At 45.3% G+C, this 27,906-nt stretch overlaps 1 protein-coding gene and 1 long non-coding RNA gene across 2 annotated transcripts in view; one reads left to right on the top strand and one right to left on the bottom strand.

Moving 5' to 3' along the window:
• LRPAP1 (LDL receptor related protein associated protein 1) overlaps positions 1 to 13,516 on the bottom strand; it is a 140,829-nt gene extending 127,313 nt beyond the window's left edge. Inside the window, exon 1 of the mRNA XM_085642489.1 lies at positions 13,125 to 13,516. Coding sequence (XP_085498615.1) covers positions 13,125 to 13,298 — 174 coding nt within the window. The 5' untranslated portion in view covers positions 13,299 to 13,516. The remainder of the gene's footprint in view (positions 1 to 13,124) is intronic.
• LOC146863111 (uncharacterized) overlaps positions 1 to 27,906 on the top strand; it is a 172,232-nt gene that overhangs the window by 78,063 nt on the left and 66,263 nt on the right. The window lies entirely within an intron of this gene.

The raw sequence follows: 27,906 nt of genomic DNA, 5'->3' as shown, positions 1-27,906 counted from the left end.
TGCCTGGACCTCGCATTCCTGGGGTTTTGAACTGGGCTGTCCCCACTCTTTGCCCGAGAATTGTCTGCCTAGGTCTTGCTCCCATTTAAGCCTAAGGGTCTAACTTAATCGCCGCGTGTTGGCGCAGTGAAGCTGCGAACCACCGTGTCAGGCGTCTGCCTTGTCCCATTACATGTAGATATTGCACAGTTATATGTGTGGACGGTTCTGTCGCTAGGTCTCCCCAAAGTGCTGTGAGTGCGGTTAACAAAGATCGATGCAGGAGGAATTGCCCCCCGGTGTGCCAGTCTTCTTCTATCATGGACGCCTATGGAAGCACGGCGCCCTTGCGGTTGAGGTTGTTCAGGTTCTGGACCACCGCCGCGTGCCACTGTTGGAACTCTGTGGCGGTAAACATCCCCTGTCATTTAGGAGTACCATCTAGGGGAGGGCTGGGGCATACGGCATTATGCCTCGAGTTATGAAGCGACTCCTTTTGCAACATCTATGCGCCACACCCAGCCATAGAGACTCAGGAGGCTGTGTGCGCGCACCTGGATGAAAATGCTGGAGTATCTGGGATCGCGTGTGCAGCGGAAGCATGGTCGCGGTGTCTTCGCATTGGTGATCTGCCATCCATCTGGCCACCCATTGAAGTTGCGCTGCCAAGAAGTAATGCTCTAGCCATGGCGCTGCCAGGGCCCCTTGGTCAGTGGGCAAATATAGCTTTTTAAAATCGCCACTCTGTGTCTATTGGAGTCCCAAATGAAGTCCCTGACCAACTTCTCCAGTGCGGTGAAAAAGGAGACCGGCACCTGAGCGGGTAGATTCGTAAAATAGTACAGAAATCTCGGTAAGGCTACCATTTTCACTAATGCCACCCTGCTGGTCACTGCAAGAGGAAGCGTGCTCCAGAACTGCATCTGGGATTTGATGGCCATTAACGTCATACCCAAGTTGCCCTCCAAAAAATCCTTATACTGGCGATATATTCGGTTACCGAGATACCGAAAAGTATCAGCAATCCATTGCACCCTCATCCCGTTTAGTACGAGGCCCGGGTCAGGGACACCTGCTTGAAAGGCATAAAGCTTGGATTTGCCAATGTTCACCTTAAGTCCAGAAACAGCTGCAAACTCCTGAAAGATTTGGGCCAGATTGTCAGGTACGTTGGTTATGTCGTAGAGCTAAATTAATAGGCCATCCGCATATCACGATACCTTATGCAGGCCGTCACCTGTTTACCCCCTGGTGTTTGTGTCCGTAACGACTTCGCTGGCGGCTCCATTGCAAGAGCGAAGAGAAGGGGGGGACAACAGGCAGCCTTGCCTCGTCCCCCTTCGCACTGGGATTGCCTCCAAAATGTATGGACCCGTCTGTACCTTTACCACTGGGTTCAGGTAAAGCAGGCGAACAAATTGTAAGAAGGCAGGGCCTAGCTTGTATCTCTCAAGAGTGGCGAACATGTAGTTCCACTCAAGAGAGTCAAAAGCTTTCTCGAGATCGAGCACGAGGCAGCCCGACCTTGGACATGTGCTTGTGGAGTATGTGGCTATGCGGAAGAAACGGCGCAGGTTAAAAGAGGTACTGCGGGCTGGTAAGAAACCATTTTGATCCACGTGCACCAGGGCGGGAACCACCTGTGCCAGCGTCTCAGCTAATACCTTCGCCAGCATCTTATAAACGGTGTTAAGTAGAGCGAGGGGTCTATAGGAGCTCATGTCAGTTGGGTCTCTGTAGGGGTTGGGCTGCGAGATTAGGTGTGCCTCACAAAGCGATGGGAGAAGTCGTCCCGCTTCTTCGGCGGCTGTGTAGAAGGCATGCAGTCTTGGGCCTAATGTCAACCGATACGCTTCATAGTACTCCGCCAGGAGTCCATCTGGTCCCGGGGTCTTCCCTGTGGCCAGTGATGAGATCGCGTCCTCAATCTCTTCGAGTGAGATTGACTCTTCCAGCATATCACTGATTGTAGTCTCTATCTCAGACAGTTGAATGCGGTCTAAAAATGCTGACAAGGCGTGTGGCTCACAGCTGCAGTGGGATTGGTACAGTTGGCGGTAGTGTTGTGTCAGGGCCTTGTGGATGTCTCGTTGCATGTGTATCAGTGTTCCTTCGCTAATTCGCAGTGCTTCGATGGGTTTGCGGGCATGTTTTTGGCGGATTAGCCTTGCTAGAAGGCGACCCGCCCTGTCGGCGGTGGTGTGTCCAGGCTGTGTGTGCTGTATAATTATGACAGCGGAGGCGCTCTAGTAGCTCTGCATGCTGTGCGCAGCGCTTTCAGATGCCGTTTATCCCTACCCTCGCCTTCCCCTCCCACTTCCTACTGCAGCAGCTGTTTCTCTATGGTACTTAGGTCGGATGAGAGTTGCTTGCGGATGTTCCTATTCATACTCATGCAATGGCTTCTCGTTGTGACCTTGAAGGCCTCACATTCCACTAACGCATCCTCTGCTGTATCTTCATTTATCTCAGGTTCGTAATCCGTGAAAAGCACCTCCTCCTACTTTTCACGGATTACGAACCTTGGGGTTAGTGACCGACCTGTCCTCCCCTCTACTCATCGTGGCATCTCCTCGCACCTTTCATTATTCACTCATCTCACCGACCGGAATTGAACTTTCACCGGTCCAGCGATTGTACGCACAGCCGCGTTCTCATCCCCAACAGCCCTGAAGAGTCACGGGATGATTCCCGTATGACAAAGCATGTGTCGGCTGGTTTTTGTTTCTGTATCTATTTGAAAAAACGTGTCATAAACTTCTATTTGAAAGACATTCCTGATGTTGACCTTCATATTTTGTACAAACAATAATTCAAAATGATGGTTTTACACTGAGAACTTACACCCTGAGAAACGTATCCAGATCAATATTGGGCACGGAGTTGAAATCTCCCCCAAGGAGCCAGGGTACTTGGCTCTACCCCGCTAGTATCTTTGTGAGGTGGCCTAAGAAGGTTAACTGGCCCACATTTGAGGCATAGATGATTGGTTGCACCTCTTTTCAACACCCACATATACTAATAAGCAACCAGTGAACCTTTTCAAATGGCCTCCCACTGGTCAGCAAAACATTGCTACGTTTAAAGTACCTTTTAAACCATTTGAGCTAGAAACTAATTTTTTTTGTTAAAACCTGCATTTTGCAGCAGGTGATGGATTATGTGCCAAATGTATAATTAAGTGAAAATTACCGCGGCCGCACAATCACATAATTTTTTCGGGCCCTCCCTTTATTGCAGAACATCCTTTTTTCACTTTCATGATCTCTTTTCATTGAAGAAAAAAAACCTCACAACTCTTTGTGCTCTAATCGTGGGTGCCTCTGGATGGTAACTACCTTGCTGAGAGGAGCGTCACGCTACACAAAGGCTGTGTCTGGAGAGCAGCCTGGAGAAGGCACTTGAGAAAAGAACAACCCCAAACCAGTTCTGTGGGTGCAGAAAGAATCCACAACTCCTGACTGCTTTGACTGTTTTAAGGTGGGAACCACTGATCCACTTGTTTTTCCAGTTCAGAGTTCCCTTTGACCAAGGAAGGGAGTGTTCCACAGATTACTCAAAGGCCTGCTGGGCCAGCAGAGCGCATATCTGCATGACGGCTTCCTAGTGGAGATGGAATATCACTTGAAGTCTTGCTTTTCTAAAGAGTTGTACCCCTGATCTGAAGCACCTGGAAGTCAACTGGTCAGCTGAGAGAAGGAAAGAGCCTACCATCCCTGCAGGAGGTGTGTCTGTTCACAAAGTGCCAGAAGTAGCCAGACCCCAATTATTTGGGTCTATCAAGCCGAGGAAGATTGCAGAGAGCGATCTTAAAGCCCTAGGAACAATATTTAGGAGATTGGTTCCAAGAGGGAATCACAGGTCAACAACTGACCTCCCCATCTGATTGCGGCTGATCGTTGCAGACATTAAGAGGTGTACCTGTGGTGGATGTCACCGTCGAAGGCTAGAGCTGTCTCTGTTTTGGGAGTCGCCACCAAAACGAGAGAGCGTTCCCATGATCGTCACTTCTCCAGCACCCAAGAAATGCTTCATAATGCTGCCATTGTGCCCCAGTGACCCCACCTGCATTGCAGCCCATCAGCTTTCTGACCCAGAAGCTGGTCCAACATCTCCTGAGGACCTACACTTGCATCAAGCACCTACAATGCCAAAAGAATACAGGCAGTAGGCAAGAAAAATATAGTGTCAAAAATATCGACTGATAGAAATATTCGGTCACAAATATAGAGGGCAATACTATATATACACACACATTATATATATATATATATATATATATATATATATATATATATATATATATATACACACACATATATATATATTCACTTAAAAAACCATAGGTTTCACACATGTTATAGTTAGGTGGATATTTCACTCGTAAAAAACCAATGAAATTCCCCCGTTATAGTTAGTTCAGATAACTATAACTTGCGCGCCCGCAATCCACTGCTCATGACGTCACATATTACATCACTCATGACATGGTCAGTGGCATCACTCATGACATCACTGATGACATCATCCTTGTGATAGAGTGGCGGCCGCGCGAGTTATAGTTATCTGAACTAACTATAACGGGGGAATTTCATTGGTTTTATAGGAGTGAAATATCCACCTAACTATAACATGTGTGAAACTTATGGTTTTTTAAGTGAATTTGCAAGGTTTTTTAAATGCTAATTCCTAACTAAAACGTGTGTGAAACCTATGGTTTTTTCAGTGAATTTGTACGGTTTTTTAAATGCTAAGTTATGTATGTATTATTTTTTTATATATATTTATTTTACAATAAACTACATTAAAAAAAAAAAACAGATTTAAAAAAAAAAAAAAAAATGTTTTTTTCTGCCTTTGGGGTCCTTCAGGGACCCCCTGACAAAGGATAGGGGGTCAGGAACTCTCCACCCTGCCCCCTTTTCACGTTCGCCACCTTCCTTTTTCACTCTTGCACTGAAAACAAACAAAATGGCGGCCAACACTTCCTGACTTCGACCGATTCGAACGTTGACTAACATGTAACCACCAATCAGAATTACGCTCGCGCACGTTAGGGTGCTCGCACGGTGCGCGGCTATAGATATGTATGTGCTTTTAACTGCAATTTTCTCAGGAACTACCGAACAGATGGACTCCATATATGCAAAAGGCACATCCCTGAGCTGAGGACTACCTCTCTGCCAAATTTCAAGTAATTCTGTTCAGCCGTTCGGGCTGTACCTTGGACTAAAGGTCCCTATGGAAAATTGCATGGGGAAAACGCGTTTTGGGACCCCCCTTTTTTCTCAGCCCCCGCTTGACGAATCCCCCCCCGAGACTTTCAGGGTAGGAGCGGAGCGGAGCGCCCCACCTATTTTGAAAATTTGGCGAGGATTTGTCAACCGGCACCAAAGTTATTCCAAATAGAATGTTGCGGATTTCCTATGGAAACACGGTCCTAACTATAACTATCTACTGGCGACCGCCAGTAGATAATATACTAATATATATATATATATATATATATATACACACACGCACACACACACACAAAACACTGGTGACTCACTCGAGAGACAGGCGAGGTCACCAGCCTCAATTCAGGTATGAACACGTTCAGTTCAGCCGGTATGTTGAAGGTAGCCTCTCTTACAGCCTGACGCGTTTCGAATAATTATTTCTTTATCAAAGGCTCCCCAGGAGAGGTGTGTGCTAGTCTCCTCCTCCCAAAGCATTAATTAAATGTCCCGTCCCTGGATGGGGCCAACGTCATCTTTAGGCATTATGGGATTTGGAGTTTTATTTAATTAAAAAATTCAGTGCACAATGACTGCCGGCGATAAAGCCCTGAAATAGGACCCAGCTGCTGTTCGCATCCTTCATCCTGCAATGTCTCCCCGCACTGCGGTAGGTGCATCCTGCCACGCGGCCCCCTTAGGATTGCAGGGTGTTGCATCCTCAGCGGCTGAGGGGCCGCTTCAATAGGCAAAACACTGGTGACTCACTCGAGAAACAGGCGAGGTCACCAGCCTCAATTCAAGTATGAACACGTTCAGTTCAGCCGGTATGTTGAAGGCAGCCTCTCTTACAGCCTGACGCGTTTCGAATAATTCTTTATCAAAGGCTCCCCAGGAGAGGTATGTGCTAGTCTCCTCCTCCCAAAGCATTCATTAAATGTCCCGGCCCTGTATGGAGCCAATGTCATCTTTAGGCCTTATGGGATTTGAAGTTTTATTTAATTAAAAAATTCAGTGCACCATGATTGTCGGCGATAAAGCCCTAAAATAGGCCCCAGCTGCTGTTCGCGTCCTTCATCCTGCGATGTCTCCCCGCATTGCGATAGGTGTATCCTGCCACGCGGCCCCCTTAGGATAAATGAATAAAAAGCTGTCTTGCCACACTACATCCTTGATTTTATTCAGAAAGTCTTTGCTATCCCTCACATAGGATGGTAACATCTCAATGTAAGGGCTCAAAAAGAAATCGATATACTTGGATGTTTTTGTCCAATAGTGAACCCATCGAGGACACTATGGGTCTCCCTGGTGGTTTCAGTGGGTCCTTATGTAGTTTGGGCAAAAGATATAAGATAGCTGTTTTCGGAGAACGGTTCAAAAGATATGAATATTCATCCCACACAAGTATACCTTGCGTGTGCCATGATTTGAGCATACCATGATAAACAGGGTTAGCATTCTCAACCAAATCTTTTGATTCTGCCTCATAAAAATTATGATCTTGTAACTGACGTGTACCTTCTTGCAAATAATCTACTGTATTTAAAATAATCACATTTCCCCCTTTATCCGATTGGCGGATGACTATACTCTGATCTGACTGCAAAGTTTTTACTGACAGTCTCTCCTTATTTAAATTGTCATACCGCCAATGACTGTTTCTCTTTGCCATTACTTTCAAATCATTAATGACCAAGGTTTCAAATATATCAATACCACAAGGTGGAAGGGCAGGGTTGACAGTAGATTTGGATTTAAAGTCATTAGGACAGCTTAACTTCACCTCAAAGCCCAAAGATTTTGCATTTATAGGAGGTGTCTCAGACTAAACAAATTCCAGTTCTTTTAATGCAATTAAGGTCTCAATTTCATTGATTGTTTCACTAGCAGGAATAGGACGCTGTGAAATGTTAGCATTGGCTGAATTTTTAACCTTCAGTTTAGACCATTTCCGTAATCTCAGTTTTCTTATTAACTGATAAAGATCAATTCTCTCTTGTGGGTATGAGAAGGCAGTGGTAGGACAGAATGACAGACCATACTGTAAAACTTCATATTCAGTAGCGTTTAAAGGACGGTTTGAAAGATTCACCACATTTCTGCAGTCCTTCATTTTCCCCATCTCTTCTGAATTAACTAAAGAGAAAAGATATGTAACATGCTTTCTTTTTGAAAAAGACATCATGTTTTCTTTTCTTTTCACATTAGAAAGGTCTATTGTTATATTTCTTTAAAAATGGATACTGAAACATATACTTTTTAACAAATGGAGATTATTTTCTTATAAGATGTCCAAAGAAATAGAACATATTTAAGAAAGGTTGTAGAAAACTGCCAAGAATACCTATTACATCATGGCCGACAATTAGAAGGTCTTTGTGCTCATTGTGTAGTCCACTGTTTGTTTTCACTAAAGGCACGCTTTACGTGATTTGTCAATGTTTGTTTATATGCATAAAGAAAAAAAGAAAAAATTACCCGTGATCAAGGCGTCGTACGCCGAAAAGCGTTGGGTTTTGCGGCTTGTTATAGAAAATAAAGATATTTTCCAAGCACCTGGATCCATGATTCCGTGGCAATAATGCACCCTGGGAGGAGTGTGCGCGCGTGTAAAGTGCAGTAGTTTGGAGTTTATACGAGGTTTCCTCGAACCGCGGCGTGCACCGCTGCGCCCCGGCTGACAAAAACGAGGTGGTGGCAAGATACATATTTTTTTTTTTTAATATAGTTGTACAGATTGGTTTCTAATTGTGTTGTTGATTTTTATAGTTTTGCTATATGGGTTTGTAGTTTTTAAAATAATTATTTTTTAATTGATTATACATTTAATACGTTTTAATTTGCTAACTTGATTATGTAAATTATTAAAAAAATATTTAATAGATAATTCTAAAAACATGGTGATTTTTTGTAAAATAATTTTATAGTGTTATTTTATTTTTTCTATTACTTTAATTTGTTTTTGTGAACGTTGGAATATTAGGGAAATATGGTGGGAAGTGAGATTATTATTATTTTTTTGTTTTAATCGATATGATTTTTACATATAATTGTATGTTTAATTTTATATAGTAATTTCATATTTATAGTTTTTAGTTACTTATATCAAGTATAGTATGTTACTGCAAAAATATTTTATGTTTCTCTAATTTATGCATATGCAATTTGTTTTGAATTAATTTAGAATTGGAAAATGAAATCTGAGATTTCCCAAATCCAATACTTTCTCTACTGTTGCTTGATTTGGAGTGAAAACAGTAAATCTGGCCCCTCCAAAGTCCAACACTTTCTAGACTGTTGATCTTTAGTGAGACTGTTCTACTGTTTCTGACTTTTATGTACACAGTTAATTAAAACCATACTTTAAAAATAAAACAAAGTCATGAATAGATACAATGAATAATGTTACACCAGTTGGAGTGGCAATAATAAATGTAACACCTCCAAACACTTTTCATACTGTTGCTTACGTTACAGTTGTATTAGTAAGCCTAACTCATCCAAAGTCCATCACTTCCCCCACTGTCACTCAGGTTGCAACAGGAGTAGCAGATTTCACCCCTCTAAATCTCATTCTCTTAAATAGTTTTTATATTTTTTTTATTTAAATGTAAAAGTTAATTTTGAAGTGAAGTACTTTGATTTTATATTTTGAAGTAATTTTTTCTTCATTTATGTTATTTTGAAGATATTCAATTTTTGATATTTAGTTCGATATTCTAATCAGAGGTATTTTTGCTTTTTGTTTACATTTAAAAAAATGTTAATGTTTATTTGTTGTGACTATTTTAAAGTATGTATTTTTATGTTTTTAAGTTTATAAAAATTATAACAATTTTTTAAATCAAATATTTCAAAGTTAATGTATTTTAAAGTTAATAATATAATAGCAAAAATTCAATATACTTTCCGATTTTATGACCAGATTGTGGTTGTCTATAGTTTTGCAGTCAACACTGTTAACTTTACTTTAAAAGGGACCGATTACAATGTCGGTTGGAAAGCCTCTGACCGCAGGTCGAAGGCATTCCGACTGACATAGATGGTTTCAATTCCCACCACCTAATTACAATCTCGGCTGTCGGAAACTGAAACTGGACGGTCATTCCGCTGGCTTCGGACGGGCTCAAGGAGCCTATCGGCCAGTCGGAAACCAGCCCGTAATCCCAATAGGATTATGTTTCCGTCGTCGGTATTGCGATGTCAGTTTCCAACAGCCTTTTTGTGGTGGCCTTTCTGACACGGAAAGGCTGTCGGAAAGTGACTTTGGGGGCCCCTAGCAGGGCCCCCTTGCCTCCCATTCTATGGTTGTGAACCTGGGAAGCACCTATGGTGCCCCTGTAAATCCCTGCACCCTGTGTCAGGTACCTCAACTCTCATTTATCTATGGGAGCATGCGCACCGGCAGATTTACGGCTGTAGCACAAGCCCCCATAGAGAAATGGGAGTATGCGGCCGCACAGTGTGCGGCAGCATTGTAATCATGCGACCGGAGGTCGGTCGGTCCCGATTTCACGACGGTGTCGGTCAGAGGCACCTACGACCGACATCGTAATAAAGCCCAAAGTATGGAAAGTCTATATTTGTATCCTCAATAATTTTTCGGAAACATTTTTGTCACCAATATTTTTTTTCATGTTACAACCCTTTAGGCAGTAGCACTCGTACCCCATTCAGCTATGGCATGCCTGAGGCAAAAGCTGCATCTCCTCCCAGTATCAGGAGAGGTATGAGATGAGTGTTGCCGGTATCCTGCCATCACCCCGACACAGAGGCATGCGTGTGATCAGAGTGCTTAAAAAGGGGAGAGCACTGAACTGACTCACTTGCTATTGAACTGGGGGACTGCACCTAAGCCGTGATTCAAGCCGCACAGTGACCTTCTGCCCAAACTGGGGACTTGCCTAGATATATGAGAGGAAGGAAACCTGGGAGAAAAGAGGGTGATAAGCAAGGTACAGTATCCCAAACATGAGTATAAGTGTGTATCCGCAGCGGTTATTTATGTGCTATTCCGCTTTAAGTATGTGTATTAAAACACGTATCTTATTTAAGTAAAGCAATGGGTTGGACATTCAGTTATTTGCTGCTGGGTGGTTGTTGAGTTCGAAGTATGCACATCCCTGCACTACTGCCCTGAGAAGCCTGTGACTGCTCGTCAAAGCTACCACTGAGAGTCAAGTACTAAAAGGGGTGCACTTGGCATAGTTTTCAAAGTAGGATGGAACCTGGGACACCCAGGGCAAACAACCCCAGCCCCCATAGCCCCCTGGAAAAAGGCTGACAAGGACATTGCCAAAGTGGAAACAAAACAAGCCCTGGCAAAGGTCTTCTGGAATCTTGAGTCCCAAATGGAATACTAAAAAAAAAAAAAAAAAAAACTTTGCTACAGTGATAAAATATATTAAACATTGCTTTCAACATATAATGCATCCATGAGATAAAAAAAAATATCATGTGTGGCAATTCAAAATGTTTAAATTGTCACTTGTGCAGAACAATGGAAATAGTCCATAAGAGGTGGAATGATACACCAAATATCCTAGAGCACGAGATGAGAGGGAATTTTCTGGGAAATGTTAAAGCTCACTATGTATGCATGTTTAATTATTTGGTAACAAAAGGCAACCAGAAAGAGATGGTCAAACCAGACCTAAAAAAATAAATTAAAAAAAATAAAAGCACACAGAAGGCAGGCCTTCTTCGTTTATGCACTTATGATCTTGAACAATACCCCCATCAACAACGTAACTGCCCCAACCCTTTGGCAATTCAGAAAGGCTCGGCAGACACACCTCTTCATAGAATTCTACATGGATGCATAGTGGGAACCACCACTCTAGAAGACTCTTCCTCATTGTAAACGATTACAGATTAGTATGTCTGGGCTTCCACCTATGTCTAGTGCACTGTTACTCCTCAGGCAGCTTCAACCTATACAAAGACGAGGGAAATCACTGCGTTCCATCTGAACTATTACTATTTAGTCGCCAACAGTGAATGTTATTTAGAGTTAACATTTTTGGATTAAGTCTTGGCTAATCACTGACATACTAAGTGATTTTAAGCAAGTCACAGTTAAGCTATTTGGTAATTATTACAAAATGTGTTTTGCCAAAATATATATGTAGGCTATCGACAATGCATTTTTCACTGAGACTACTTAAGTAAGATCTTACTTTTGAAAATGATAAAAACTCAGGCAATGCGCTATGTAAATAGTTAAGCATCTCGCGGCATCAGAAAGATAGTGCACAGCTGCTTTGCAAGTAAGCTCAAGTTACAAAACAATAATGTTTCAAAATTGTGTTCTGCCATTAGTCTGCAGCCTCCTGAACATTAAGCGCCCAGTACGACTTTTGGCTGAGCGGTGGCATGGTTGTGCGAAACGCTGCACCACCGCTCCACCCAAGGTTGCCGGCACCCCGCCCAATTACTACTTTTCAGTGATCTGGCAGGTAGCAGGCGTGGCGGTTCCCCCTGCGGTGCCATTTCAAGGGTGGCGGTGACTTTCAAAAAAGGCACCACAATGGGAACGCCTCAAACGTTTCCTGCACGGCACGAACTCGAAAGTCCATCTTGTGCATGCACACAGGGGAACATGTTATGCCCTCCTGTGTGCATCCACGTGCGGTGGAGGCACAGGAGGCCCTATAAGGCAGCCATTGTTTCCTCTCCGCCAGTGTTTTCATGGCGGTGCAACAGCCACAAAAACTCTGGCAAAGAAGAAACTCATAATATGCTTGGTGGGACCGTGACGGTCCGGCCATGCATATTGTGGTCTCTGATCGCCGCTCCAATGCCAGGGAACGGCGGATACCTGGCGGAACTGGCGGTCCAACTGCTCAGGTCATAATTGGGCGGTCGGACTGTCGGTGCACCAGTGGCTGGATCCGCCACCGTCACGCCTCCACGAGTCTGACAGTCCTCGGACCACGAGACTCGTAATAGGGCCCTGAGTGAATATTATAGTAGGCATACAAATGCGTTCTGTGTGTTCACACAAACATATTTAAAAAGCGCAAAGCTTAAAAAATTGCTGGAAAGATTCCTCACAGGTACAACAACGAGTTTTCCAGCTATAACCCAGGACAAAAGAATAGGTTCTGTGCGATATTTCTCAGGATTGAATACTGATATTAAAGAATGTCTGAGCTGATAGGTCAAGACACAGAAGCAAATTCACTGGGAGCTCAGACTGATACTACGTTCAATATCAAGTGTAAAGTAAAATATAAAAAGTATACCTTTGCAAACAGAGGCAGGCATGAGAATACGCTTCATGCAGGGCCTTTAGAGGGTAAATATGAAGCCTACGAGAACACGTGAAACTGGGAAAGTGCTGCGACATGACGAATCCTGTAGCACTGCAAATAATATTCTGCGTACTGCTAGAAGTGTCCTTAAGTTTGCAGGAGAAAGGGGAAGACTACCTCCAAACTCTGGAGAGTTGGCATTTCCAACACTCCCAAAAAGTGTAACTCGCAGGTCATGTGGCATAACACCCTTTGCTTTTTTCATTGGCTTATGTAGCGCTTAGGACAAAACATCTGGGCAACTAAGCCTTGCAATAACAGGAGCTCCTATTACACTAATTAGAGGCGGACAATATAATTGGAAACATCCAAAATATAAAATATGACAAGTTACTACTCAAGACACGCATATGTGATGCCAAAACCAGGTGCTGAATAATGCATTTGGAAAAGGGCGCTCGTTTACTTCTACGATTATCCTCGTTTACAAACTAGCAGTGGCCTTCACTACTTTCAGCACCAACAACGAAGAGCACGGTTATCAGCCAGGCTGCACGGACACCTGTGCGTACAGCACACCGTAATAAAACCGCTTTCCCTTTCTTAATGGCATCTCTGAACTACGCGAGTTTCCCACTGTTGCGCCTATGTTACTCTTGGAAAGACTCACCCTTTGCGCCTTCTCCCAGACCTGGTTCAGTTTTACAATCCGAAACTCGCCCGTTTCACCAGGATTCATTCTGTTTTCATTAAGTTCTTTGGAATATTTTCCGCCGCCTCCTGCAAAAATGCCTAGTAGCAAACAAGAGCATAGGAACGACAGGATGTACCACGAAGCAAACATGTTCTGCGTTGCGAGAATCTAGAATAGAAGGAACCGCTTCCTTCTCTAAACTGGTATGTGTGACTTTCACCGAAAATTGTGCAATTTCACTCACTTAAAATAGCTAACGCTGCAACACTGTTTAACAGCTGCAACGTTATTTGGGAATCTCAGTAGCACCGCTCTATAGCGTTCATATACAAGTCATTCTCTGATTGGTCACTCTAGAGGCAGTTCGTGATTGGATATTAAAAGCCCTCTACCAATTGGGTGACGGGTCTTTTTGCCGTCCCAGTTATTTTATGATGAGAACCGTCCGCATTAAGAAAAGTGCGTGTTGACTGAGCAGTAATCAAATCAACGTAATTTGATTGTTTCCAGCCAGCTGTATCAGAGATACTATGAACCTGTATTCTATTACGGTACCCGATTGAGAGGAGTTATGTCAAATTCATGCCTCTTAACCTTTCAATTCAGCTTCAAAGGGAAGAAAGAGGTCAAAATCTGTTTATTTTTTTTATAAAAAGTCTAAACTGTGAGACGCGATATATATTTGAAGATGTTGATGAGCCGTGAGTATGTCCTTCCCCAACCTCCTTTAAAAAAATACTGGATTTACACTTTTATTTTTTCCCATCTCTAAGGGATATCCATCGGTCCAAAATACGAACTGGCTAAACCACTTAACGTGGAACACTACGTTTATTGATGTAATGTTGCTAGGCGTCCCCCCCAATGAAGAGTGGTAGTCTGGCAGCTGTTGTAGAGTTATATTTATTGGGCAAATATATATCTCCACAGAGAGCGCCGGGCAGACTGCTCTGATCGCCGCGCGCGTTTTCGCGCATGCGCAGTAGCGTCCAAAATGGCCGCTACACGCAATAGCGTGAATACGTAGTGTGCGTCAACTAGACCGCGACACTACATATCTCCCCCTTTTACAACACACACAAAACTATGTACATATCACTGAAAGTTCACTCCAGTTCATAGTCTTTAAACTTGGATGGTCTCTCCACCGCTCTGCCAGCTCGGTGCATCTTACCGGGGTGTGGTGTCCTTCTCGACCTCTTTCTTCGACTGGGCTCCCCCTTCTTTCCTCTTGGGTACCTTTTCTTTCTCTGTCTCCACTCTCGTCCACTTCCTTTTCCTTTCCTCCGTTGTTGGTCCTTCTCGTACCTTCCTCTCGCTGTTACGGTTGTCTGGAACACTCTCTCCCTTTTCCCTTTGAGGAGCTTCTACTTCGTCTTCCGTCTCCTCTGGTTGCGTCGTTCTCTCGTTATCTTCGCGTGGCCACTGTAGGATTTTGTTGCATTTGGCCATACGGTCTTGGGACCACACGTTGCCATCACTGAGCAACGCCGCTCGGTCGTACACCTCTTCCACTCTTAGGGGTGGAGAATATTTGCTATCTCCCTTTCTCTTGAGTACTGCCAACTTTACTCTGACCCACTCTCCTTTTTCTAAGGCTGTCTCTCTCACGTTTTTCCTGCGATTGTAATGTTCAGTGTAGATCCTCTGTGCTTTCTCCAGGTTGTGTTGCACCACTGCTGGAGACCATTTGCTCGTGATTGTCTTCTCTTTCCATGCGACATTGTCCTTGGTGAAAGGTTGTCTTCCTCGTAGAATTTGAAACGGGCTGTACCCCGTGCTGGTAGGGGTGATGCGGTAGGCCCACACCGTGCTTTGTATTTCCTTTTCCCAGTCTTTGCCCCTGGAGATGGCTGCCTGTATGGAGCCCATTATCACCCTGTTGAACCTTTCTACCTGACCGTTGCTGGCAGGGTGATATACCGACGTGTGTTTGAGCATAATGCCATTTCTCTCTGCAAATCTGATCCATTTGTCCGAAGTAAATTGGGGTCAGTTGTCACTAATTATGGCTCTGGGGATGCCTTCTCTGAGAAAAACTGTTGTGAGAAATCGAAGTATTGTGTCAGTATCCATCTCCTCTTGAATGTGTACCTCTGGCCATTTTGAGTATTTGTCCACTATAACACACATGTACTTTGGAATTCCTAGGTTGTCTAGTACTGGTCCCAGTATGTCCACCGCCACTTCTTCCCAGGGATTATTGGGGTTCGTGAATTTCCCTAGAGCGGGTCTCATTGGTTTCAGAATTTTGTCTGCTCCTTGGCATTGCTCACAGTCTCTTACGTGTCTCTCTACTTGTAAATCTATTCCTGGCCACCAATACGTTTGTTTGGTTCTCGCTTTAGTCTTCACGATTCCCAGGTGTCCTTCATGTAATATTGTCAATAGATATGGTATTACTTTCGCTGGTGGGACCACTCTGTACACAAACACTCCGTCATCTCCCACCGACAACTCATCCCTGACTTCGTAGAATTGTCGAAGTTGGTGCGTCTGTTGTTTCTTCTCGGGCCACCCTTGAACTACGCACTTCTTGATTTCTACCAGGTCTCTATCCGCCTCAAATGCATCCCTCCATTCTTGTCTACTTATTGCCCGTTCTGGATCTTCTGTCAAGGCTACCATCACATCGTCTTCTTCCGTGCTGTTGGTGGCACTTTCCATTGCCGATGCTCTGCTGAGATAGTCTGCTACCTTGTTCCGTGAGCCCGGTATGTATTCCACATAATAACGATATTCCAAGAGTTTCAGTGTCATTTTCGCTATGCGGGGTGTCGCGCTGGCATGTCCACTTGACGTTAATACCTTCACTAATGGTTTGTGGTCCGTTTTCAGTAGGAATCTCGTGCCCCACAGGAACTGGCGATACTTCCCCATGGCCCAAACTACAGCCAACATTTCTTTCTCTATCACACTGAACTTTTGTTCTGAATTCATTAGCGACCTGGGTGCGAAACTAATCGTCTCCTTCATGCCATCTTGTCTCTCTTGCATAAGCACTGCTCCTAGCCCTTTTTCGCTGGTGTCCGTCATCAGTATCGATTTTCCTAGGGGGTCGAACCCTTGTAGCGGGATAGCTTGGCTGATTTCTCTTTTTACGGTGTCGAACTCTTTTTGTGTCTCTTCGGTCCATGTGAATGCTGTTTTCTCTCCGTGAGCTGCCTCATGTGGTGGGTTTTCGTAGCAAAGTGCTGGACGAACTTACTGTAGTATTCTGCCATCCCTAGGAAGGATCTCACTTCTTCCTTGGTGGCAGGTGGAGGAGCATCACAGATGGCTATTACGTTCGCCTTTTTTGGTGTTATTCCCTGTTCTCCGATCTCATGCCCCAGGTAGGTGACTGATGGCATGCCAAAGCGGCACTTCTCCCACTCAGCTGTTAGTCCGTTCTTCTCCCAAGATCTTAAGCACCTCATCCAGCTTCTCGTCGTGGTCTTCCTGTTCCTTCCCCATCACTAGGATGTCATCTTGGAAATATTGTACTCCCTCTATGTCTCGGAACAGACGGGCCATTAGTTTTTGCTGCTGAGGCCAGACCAAAGGGCATGCGATAGAACTGATAGCATCTGAATGGTGTTAAAAAGGACGTCAGTTTCTTACTCGTGGGGTGCAGGACTACCTGGTGATACGCCGACTTGAGATCGATGGTGGAGAACCATTTCACTCCTTTCGTCCGTGCCAGCATTTCCTCTATGCGCGGTAGCGGGAACTTCTCCACCACAATACATTTATTAAGTTCTCTGAGGTCCACACATAAGCGCACCTTGCCCGTCGGTTTCATGGCCACCACCAATGGCGCCAACCATTCCGCGCTGTCGATGGGTTCAATAATTCCTTCTTCCTCCAGTCGGTGTAGCTCCTGTTGCACCGCCTCTCTCACTGCGATCGGTATGTTTCTCACTTTGTGTGTTACCGGGTGGGCATTCTCCTTTAGCACAATTTTGTGGGTGAATTTTCCCAATTTCCCTATCTTATCTCCAAATATTTTCGGATATTCGCTTCGCATTCCTTCTGCCTTAAGCCATTTTCCTTCCGACGTTGCCAACACTTGGGTGTCACCTCCTGGATTCAGTTGCATCCCCAATTCTCCTTGGTCCATCCACCCTAGAACCGGGGGTCCTTTCAATGTGACGTACAATTTGCACTGGGCGTTGCGTTCTTTGAATTGAAAGAGCAGTCTCCGGAACCCTACCATTGAGATAGGTTCCCCCGTGTATGTGACTGGTCGTATGTCGGGAGATTCCAGATGTGGGCCTACTATAGGTTCAAATTTCGTATTCCACACGGACCTTTGGACAATAGTGTATGGGGACCCTGAATCCGCCACTATTGTGATTTCCACTCCTCCGATGCGCATGTCGCACTGGGGTTTGCGAGACCGTCTGCAGTCAATGCCTAGCACTTGGTCTTCCACGCAAAGGACGTCGTCGTCTTCCTCTTGATATTCTTCTTCCTCTCCTTGGTCTTGTGCCACGTACTTCACGGTGCACTGTTTCCACTTCCTTCGGCAAACCTTCTCGTAGTGACCTATCAGGCCGCAGAACGCGCACTTTGCTCTGAAAGCGGGACATCTTTTGTCGTGTGCTGCATGGTTCGGGCTACCACCCCTGTAGCACTTTGGCGTGCCTTCTTTGTCCTGTTTCCACGTTTGTCCTGGTTTTCCTTTCAATTTGTGCGTTCCCTTGTTCTCTCCTGGTGCCAGTTTTCCTCTTCCATATTGGTCGGCGTCTTCTACTTTATTTATCGTTGGTCTCGGGACTTGTTCTCTCTTACCTGCGTCTGCGCATCGCTTGGACAGTTCAGCCTTTTTCACCATGGGTATCACGTCTTTTAGCGTCGCATCTCCATTTGCCCACAATTTATCCTGCACCATCTTGTTTGTTGTGTGTATTACTATTTGGTCTTTTATAAATTCGTCGTGCAGAGCTCCGAATTTACACGTTATCGCTAGCTTCCTTAATGCCGCGACGTAGTCGTCTATCGTTTCCCCAGCTTCTTGTTTCCTCTGCTGGAAATAGTAGCGGTCGATAGACGTGCACACGGCGGGGCGGTAGTGGTTGTCTAAGTCTTCAATGGCGTGTTTGAACACATCATCGTCTGCTCGTGGTCGGGTGGCCGGTCCTAAATTTAGGAATACTCGTATGCCTTCTGGTCCTAGATAATGTAGGAGTATCCTCTTCCTCCGGCTGCTGGAAAACGCCTCTTCATTCTCGTCCTCCAATGCTTCAAGGTAATTTTTGAAATATTCTCTCCAGTCCTCCCATTTCATTTGTGGCTCTCCGGGCCTTGGCAGGAACGGGATCGGTGTAGTGAGCGCTGACGCCTGTGCACACATTTCGGCGCGCTCCCTGGTCTCTTCTGCCTGGTTTCTAGGACTGCCTGGCGCTTCCGTCCCTTCTTCTCCCCTTCGGGTCGTCCGGGCCTCTTCCGTGCCCTCTGCGCTGTTCCTCCCTGCTTCCGCCAGGGCCTCCGCTATGTCTCACTCCGGTCTGCTTCCTTACGCTTCCGTGCGACTGGCCGGCACCTTTGCTTTCCTCGTGCCTCCCTCTAGCTTCCGTCTGCCGCTGCCGCGCTCTCTCGTGGTGTCCCTAGTGCCCCTCCTGTGACCTTCTGGTGCACTTACTACAGTAGGGCTGTGCCTGGCCGCCACGCTCAGGTTCTCCTGCTGGTGGGGTCTCTCCTTTTCTGGGTGTGTCCTTCAGGGTTGAGGGCATCCCACCCTCGTCGCCACTGTAATGTTGCTAGGCGTCCCCCCCCAATGAAGAGTGGTAGTCTGGCAGCTGTTGTAGCGTTATATTTATTGGGCAAATATATATCTCCACAGAGAGCGCCGGGCAGACTGCTCCGATCGCTCTGAACGCCGCGCGCGTTTTCACGCATGCGCATTAGCGTCCAAAATGGCCGCTACACGCAATAGCGTGAATACGTAGTGCGCGTCAACTAGACCGCGACACTACAATTGAGACTTGATTTATAGACTATTGACTTTATAGACAATCATATGTTCCAGCTTTTTTATACCCACCATATCTTCACTTTTCATTCTGATGTGAAGGTTTCTCTTATGTGTTGTGTTTGTAGCACTATCCATAGGTGGTAACCCAATGGGAGTGGTACTCCCTCATTACAATGTCAACAAAGAGATGTCCCCTACTTGGAGACGAGAATTAGAGAGATTGGCGGGGGCCTAATGCAGGCTGCTGTTTAGAGAAGCCAGTCGAGGACGATGGACAGGGCCAAAGCCTGGGAAACCTTAGTAGGTGAACTAGTAGCCTCTGGACAGGAAGACGTTGAAGAGGTGGGCTCCCCTGGGGCGGCCGATGTAGCTCTAGGCAATGATCTGGGAGGTCATCAAAGTTAGCACACGCGACCCCGGCCCCCACTACGCACAACTGTGAAATCCAACATATACCGGCGGCTGCCAATAAGCTACCCCTATGCAATCCTTGTTCCATTGCAACCCAGGAGAGGGAGGGGGAGGGGGAAACTGTTCTATTTTCTGTTTGGAAGGAGTGGGATTGTAAGATCTTGCGAATGTCGCAGACCAAGCTCTCATGCATGCTACAGGCATATTGTATGTGATAATAATGATTAAATGCCAATAAAATATGGTTAAAAAAACAGAGACGTCCCCTACTCTATAGTAAGTTTATAAGCTCTAATCACCACCATTAATCCACTGTCATACAATTCATTTGCTCACTGTTTTAACACACTGAACTCATATATATGTAAAATTTTTCAAAAATGTATTTTACTGATTCCCAATACATGTACAGGAAATTATGCATTTAAACGATTAAAAGTTTAAAAAAGCAGCACTGTACCATCAATGCAGATATTTTTAATTGTTTCTCTATTTTCTTTGCAATAAAATGATGAATCAATATATTCTGAGAGACATAAAGCATTTCATTATACCCAAAGTTGTTGGTATTCACAGAGTTCAGATATACAAATGAAAGAGAACACACTAGCATCCAGTTAGTTACAGTTTCTAATTAACTTTACATAAAAACATGTTCATAAAGAATGATTATTTTAAAAAGTTGTCGGCGCGGCGTTTCGGTGGACGAAAATCAATACACCACCTTCTGGACTGTTACTTATTGACAACAATTATCTATAAAGACACATGATAAAACAAAGTTACATATCACATGTATCACAATGACATAGTTACAAATATAGAGTTCAGTCAATTTATCAACCAATCACCCGGGGGTACAATCATAATCGGTCAGATCAATTATGTTTGTGATATTAGGAGGAGCCCTCATCCCCATTCCACTATCCACATGCTCCATTCAACCCTACGATTAAACACTTTTCTCTATTTTAAAACTTTCACCAGGAAGGAGGGTGTTCTTAGTAAAAACTAATTTTGTAACTATAACTCTTTTATTTAAGGGACATATTTATCCCAGGGGCAGTGCTACAGCCATTCATATTCTCTGCATCAACGGAAATTAGTTACCGTTCTCGTATAATTGTTTAGGCTCAGCATATTCTGCTTTTCATGTTCCTGAAAAATAAAAATACTCCACCATTACAAACATATACTTCTTATGAGCCTTAGATAGGTTAATGGCACAACTTGTTCCAGGGTTCAGAAGAATCTTCTACTGGGAAGGGGGCACTTTGTAGATAGATTTAGTTTTGTCACTTCCACCACATGCTTAATAATCCCTTACCTCATTCTCAACTATGGCATCAAAGAGTAGAGCAGAGTACTGGTATCCATGTTGGGAAACTAGTACTCTGCTCTACTCTTGGTCATGTTTCTTCCCAAATGTCCTTCATGAGCTAGGTCCACAACACATGCCAACATATCAACCGGTGGTACAATGTTATCAGCTTTCAAAACTAAGTTATCTTTGATAGACAATTAATTTCTCACTTTCCAAAAATGTTGGAGATTATCAGGTAATTCTTTGCTTTTACTGGGTCACCCATTCAATATCTTATTCTGTACTAAAGTTTGGGTTTTGTCACTTGCTGCACTTTGTTCCCATGCCTCCTTTATGAAGGTATAATATAATTACAACAATATCTCAGCAGGAATTATTGGATTATTTACAATTGTATGTACAAGACATTACAAAACACACAGAAAGAAAAAGAGGCTTCAAATAATTTGATTAATGCGCCCATAGGCGTCATATATTTGGAGAAGATTAATGAAAATATAAACAAATTGAAACAGCACTATTTGGTCTAAATACCAAAACAACCCTAAAGAAGAAAGTGTACAATGTGCTCGTGACAATGGAGTGACGGCGCAAGTGACAACGTGAAGAAAACCATTGCAAGAGGCGCAAAACAGTAATTACAGAATATGTACAAGATGAAAGGTTCGAAACATCAAATTTTTCAATTGTTCATTTGATAGTTTTCAAAATTATTAGAGAACCAAAAGATCAAGGGGCGCCAGAAGGAGTTAAAGCTGATGGGTACAGGTCGACGACGTTTCGATCCTATTTAATTAGGATCATCCTCAGGACCAGGGTCGCAAATTTCATTGAGTGCTGTATGAAACAAAGGAAAGTATCAGAGTGGTGGTGAACAGGACAACGAGGAAGGAAAAAGAAGGAGCAAGGGAGCCACCGACTGGAGCATACCTGAGGCACAGGAAAAGGGGGGCTTAGTTGTAGAGGGTTCCGGGTGGACGGGTGAGTAGATCACATAACGTCCCGGTAGAATTTCAGTGGAGACACGAGTGAATATATCGTATCTGTTGTAGAGGGTACCGGGTAGACAGGTGAGCAGATCACATATCGTCCGGGAGGATATACAGTGGAGACACAAGTCAATTTGGAGTCTCTGGGGGACAAAAAGGGTAAAGTGAGTGTCGGGGGGGGGGAGGGAGAGGAGAAGGGGAGAGAGGAACACTCATGTTCGCATTACAAACTTACCGCTAACAGGAGCGGAGCTGGGGAGCCAGGGAAGGGACGCGAAGGAAAGCTTCAATACTTTCTGTGAGGGTGAATCCAAAAATAAAATTAAATTAATGGTAGAGATCGATAAAATCGAAGCCTAAGGTTTCGGAAGGACACTCAAATTAGCAGGGGGGGGGGACTTACTGAATGAGCAGGTCAGGGGAGTCAGGGTCCAATGATTACACGAAGGTACACCAAGCCGCCACGGACGTGTGCGGTACTCGAACGCTGCCTGAAATGGGAAGCCGAGTCGTCTTCTACATGAAGGGAGCTTCAGCGTCAAGGAGACGGGCATGGATAGGACGATAAGGCGGGGGGTGGGGCTGTAGCTAGGGACGCCGTGAGTGCAGCCAATGGGAGGGCATTATGTGTTGACCAAGGGCCGTGATAGGGTCATCAAATTTAATAAATAGAATAAATAATGTTATACAACAATAATTTCTCCTGTCTATCAGCTCCCAGTTGTTAATCCATGAAATGAAGTCTTGGGCTAACTTGAAGGCGGGCGTTCCAGCCATTGGTGGCGTGGAGAGGTCAAGCTAAACATCTGTCATGCAGTTAAAGTCCCTGCCCACTATCCATAACTCCAGATTGCTTCCCGAAAGCAGCGGCGCCAGAAATGCAAAGAAGCGATCCTGCCCAATCCGATGGACATAAAGGCTACCCGGCAGTATTCGGGCTCCGTCCAGAGTCCCTATGAGGATCACATATCATCACTCCCTATGTGCACTGTGTCCTTTGTAAATGGGACTCCGGGCGGAGCCAGATAAGAGCTCGTCCGGCAAATGAAGAGTATTTGGTGGCATAGAGCTGACCCCTCCAGCATTGCTGCAACCTAGTCATGTCAAGTACATTTCTTGAATGAAGTCTATATCTATTACTCATTGCTTAATGAAGGCCAGGACTCTATGCCGCTTAGTCACCATCCCTCTCACATTCCACCAGATAAATGAGTAAGTGTTTATATGATGTGTCATAGCTGGCCTACGTATGTGTGGAGGGCATTATCTGGTATATGGGGGGAATCAGAAAGATAAATAGTGATAGGTAGGCTACCTGTATTGGGTAAGGGGGCATAACTAGAACTCCCTCAACTACCCAGGACAGTACGACAAAAGCCAGCTGTCCAATAATCTAGTATAAGCCAAACCAGTATAAGCCAAAGCAAAAGTCAAGTCGATTCTCCATATCTATTCCGATAATGGAGAATTGTGGGGTCTGCTTAGCTTTAGTCCACTCAGGTCCCCTGTGTCACCCACCGTCAGGCACTCAAAGTGTTACTTACTCGGCCTCTACCTATTGCATCTGGCCGAAGGGTTCACCCCACTCATAAGCTCCTTGCCACTCCATGCCCTCATACCTCAGTCCAAGTCAGCTATATAGTTTCCTCCATCATCATTCCCCTTTGCAGGGTTGTTCTTCATCAGTCATCCCGCGTTCTCGGCGTCAGCCAGGTCCCTCTTAATTCCCCCTCCTGAGGTGTGTCAGAGCCCGTGCCCTCAAGGGACGACCCCGCTGGTGTCACACTCTTGGAGCTCCAAGGTGGTGAATGCGTTAGCTGTTTCAACAACCTGTAGTTATCCTTGTGCCGCCTGGTGCTGGGATGACCTCAATGCTTCAGATCCATCTCACGGCAGTCTCCTCCTATTATTGGGGGCTCTGGGTGCTGTAACAACACACCATCCGCGCCAGCTTTGTGTTATTCCAACAAGTCCCAGACCCTAGGGGGGTCTTCAAAGAATAGAGTGCGGTCGTTCACTAGTGCTTTAAGGTGTGCTGAAAACAGAAGCATGTACTTCAGGCCAGCATCCCACAATTCCCTTTTCACTGCCAGAAAAGACGCCCTCTGCCTTTGGACTGCAAATGTGTATTTTGGAAAGATTGCTTCTCAACTGTTCTCCACCTGAAGGTTCCCATGTGCTTGTGCCTTTTGAAAGATTGTGTCTCTGGCTCTGAAGTGGAGAAGGTTGCGACGACTAGACAGGACGGCCCGAGTGGCGGGCACCGAGCAGGCACCCAATGGACCCACTCAAATGCGTAAAAGGGAGAGAGGTCCTGCGGCGCAACCTCTGTCCTGAGCCAGTTCTCAGGGTAGCCAAGCATGCCTGAGCCCTCTACTCCATCCACAAGTCCAACCATTTGCATGCTGTTTCTCCAGTGGCCTCCTTCAGAATCCTCTACCCTTAGAGGATTTTATGACACTCAGAATATGGTCCAATGTGATCTTTGCTCCATGATTGGCACCCCCCTAAGTGCTCCCCAGGGTCAGTGGGCCCGCATTTCACATAGGAGCTGTGCCCAGGGTCCCTCTGGCTGTGCCTGACATGCCTTTCAGGCTTTTACTTCTGCCCATTGCTGTGGCCTCCTTCCAAAAAGGGTGCTCTCTCAGTCATGCAGCAAATGTCTTGCCGTGTTACAAGTCATGGCGCATCTCTCTTGTATGCCCTCCACTCAGGGAGGCAGCCGTCAGTGAGTGTGTCTGTGTCCCCATGGTGCACAGCTGATGTCTCCCACAGTGGGGCCACCTCTAGGGGGAGCCGCTGGTGTCTAAACTTCTCGGCCGGTCAGCTCCAGTTCTGCAATAGTCACTGTAATCCACTACCTTCTTCCCTGCCGCCAGCGGGAATTAAATAGGGCTATTGTGTTTCTGGGGTCCCACCTGTTCTCAGCAGACATGCTTCTGTGCCTCGGTATTCACCGCTGTGTGAGTTGGGGGTCAGGCCCCCTGCTGCTTCCTTTGGTGGCCCATCTCATGTCCAGTTGCCTGGGGGTGTGGTAATTGGTTACGTCTTCAGCTGTCTTGAGTCACCTGACTGCAGTTCTCTCTACGGCATTCTTGAGAGCATGAGCAGGAGCAACACAAGCACAGTTCTGGCCTGCACCAGGTCCGATTGGCAATCCAGCCAGAAGTGGCAACCCTCAGCGCTCAGCTCAACCTCGCCTGTCACCTACACGGCCACTCATGCTCCCGGGCTATCACAGCCAGCTCAGACTGCCACTTTCAGTCCCAATGCGCTGTCTCATGTGCCATATTGGGTGCATGGATGAGGGAGCCAGCCACTGCCTCAGTCCCAGCAAGGGAGGACAGGGCGGTTGCGACACCAGCCCTCTGGAGTTCAGGATGACGAGGGATGGTTGGTGGCGATCCAGGGGCTCAGATGATAATGGCCATCTTGTGTGCTGCCCCGCCATTCCCCTCCCCCTCTCCCTCAGCTATGGGACTCTAACTGGCTAAGTTAGAACAACTCTAGAAATTGAAAATAATGTCAAAACAGGAGGCAAACATTGAGGGACATATAGAACACTCACTTCTTAAAGTCGCTGTGGATAAAGGATAAGACACCTGGTCATCAGCGAGTATTGAGAACAACTTAAATACCTTAAAGTTTGTGCATCAACGAATGCCACCCTCAACTTTTACCAGAATGGATTATCACCTGAGGAGGCTGAGGGGAACAAACCTATCAATGCACGGGGCGTGAGTCTCTCACTGTCACCTCCTGTGATGAGATAACACTGTCTCCCTTGACAAGAGGTTATACTCAGCCATCCGATTAAGGCACCATCAGTAGCTGATGGGGTGTGACCCCCCCACATTGCATCCGGGGAGGAGATTGATGCTATCCTGTCAGCGGAGATGCTAATCGGGCATGAACTTTCAACACCACCGCTTGTGATGGAACGGATATGCCCCACTTAAAACTACTTGTCGCTCTTTGGCCAGCGGGTGTACCTCTCCAAAGCACCACATCGTACCACTGTGAGCCATCAGGAGTACTTCAACTTCCAGACTGCAGGAGTGCTCTAACTACTAGAGAAAGAGGTCTAACTCTCCTGCAGGATGGACGTCACCACAACGAATCAAGGAACTCCTCAATGTATGATGCTCCTTCATTTATAACAATAAAATTCACCAGTTAGCTGTGTGGCTAGTGAAGTTCTTCACAACTGTACAATGATTTTTCAAGAAGGAACAGAGTAGTCCCTATTCATCTAGTAGTGTTTCCCTTCTCCAGAGAAGACAAAACAGTAAGCAGAATATCAGCAACAACTCAGTCTCAAATGCCGTCCTAGCACATGGATATCCAAGCAGAGAGCACCACATCAGGGGTGAAGGCACAATCTGTCCACTCCACAGCATTCCATCGTTGTCAACAATTTGAAGTAATACAGAGGAACACAGGTGAGTAGCAAAACAGGTTTATTGTAAGATATGTGCCTCCAACTAAGCTCTTCAGTCTTCAACTGCCATCTCCAACACCTCACACCAACGTACTATTTGAGCTTTACCTCAACAGTCCAATTGAGCTTCACCGGCACAGAGCCTACTAAGTGTCTAGGATGGGGAATATGGAAGTAGAAGATACCATAACAAATCAAGTTACAACAAGGCTCCACACTTCCCCAACTATGGACCACCAAATACAATCACCCAAGGCTGTAGTTTATTTTTAATTGACCTCTTGTCCAGTATTCAGCCATAAGAAATATATAGGAATACAAAATTAGATTTTTGACAGTTTTTGTTTACATAAAACTGAGCATATGTACAACATTGAAAACTGTGCTTACATCCTGCTAGGGCAGGCTCATTCAGCCAACACTCCTGTTATTTATTTTTGGAGGGAAGAAAAACCATATGCCTAAAAAGGCTCCCAACCTCAGCAAATAATGACAGCCACGTACTTGGGAGATGCAAGCTACCCAAGGATGGCCCCTCCCACATGACATGGATCACGCTTAAAGCAGGCAGCCTATCACTAAGAATAGAGGCAAAACTTATTGAGATCAAAGAGATGTGGGTGGCCTTTTAAAGCCCCTGCATCTAAGTGTATTTGCTCTTTCTAGTCAGAGGCTCCACAGCCACACTCTGAACTCCAAGGATGCATAGGGACTAAATAGCTTGTCCATGTATGGTACTGGACATACTGCAGCTCTGAGCGGGAGTAATTTGCTATCAATTTGGATATCTTTTTGGTTGTAGTACTTTGGAAGGGCAGCTTGTGAATAGCAATGGGCTTACTCTTCTGTTGGTGTGTGCAGGCCCTTCCTTAAACCCCTCCCTAGCCCTCTCTAAACCCCTCTTTTCTCAACCCTAAGCCCCTCCTTTTTATTCATATGTATTCTCCATTTTCAAGCCACTCCCCTGGGCTCTTCCTACATTTACTACTAAAGTATATAATTATTTGTGTGGAGACTCCACATTTGGATTGAGATCTCTGCAAAGAAAAAAAAGATACAGAGGTGGAACCTTCGCACATATGTTTGTGAATAGCATTTTGTAGTGCATTAATAGTACTATTTAGTACTACTAAATGTACTAAATGTAATCTATGTGGTTTATTCTTTTCAGTGGTGGTCGGTAAGTTTTGGAGGGAGGGGGCGGACAGGACACACACACGCACACATAACATACACATAACACTCACAGTCATGCATTCACACGCGCACAAACACAAACGCATCCGTTCACAACACTTTACCAAACATTCATACATACACGCATGCACGCATCAAACATTAATTTAAAATAAAAACTCTTACCTGCAGCTAGCTCTGCCTCGGAGGTTCCAGGAGGCTCGGGACTGCTCCCTTCCCTCATTGGCTGATCTAAGGTCAGCCAATGAGGGAAGGCAGCAGTCCCAACGACATCACAGAGTGGGATGGGGTCAGTGAGACTGCTGAACCCACCCCACTCTGTGATGAAGTGTCACTGATGGACACTCGACCATGGGCGCTTCAGGGCTTAAAACTGAAGCGCCCAGGTGTGAGGCAATCAGTGATGCTACCCCTCGTCACTGAGGGCAGGGCCTCAG

Source organism: Triturus cristatus, chromosome 2_2 (genome assembly GCF_964204655.1).
Source record: "Triturus cristatus chromosome 2_2, aTriCri1.1, whole genome shotgun sequence".
Classification (NCBI taxonomy): Eukaryota; Metazoa; Chordata; class Amphibia; order Caudata; family Salamandridae; genus Triturus; species Triturus cristatus.
Note: the sequence above shows the minus strand (reverse complement) of the source record. Positions and strands in the feature narration are given on the sequence as shown.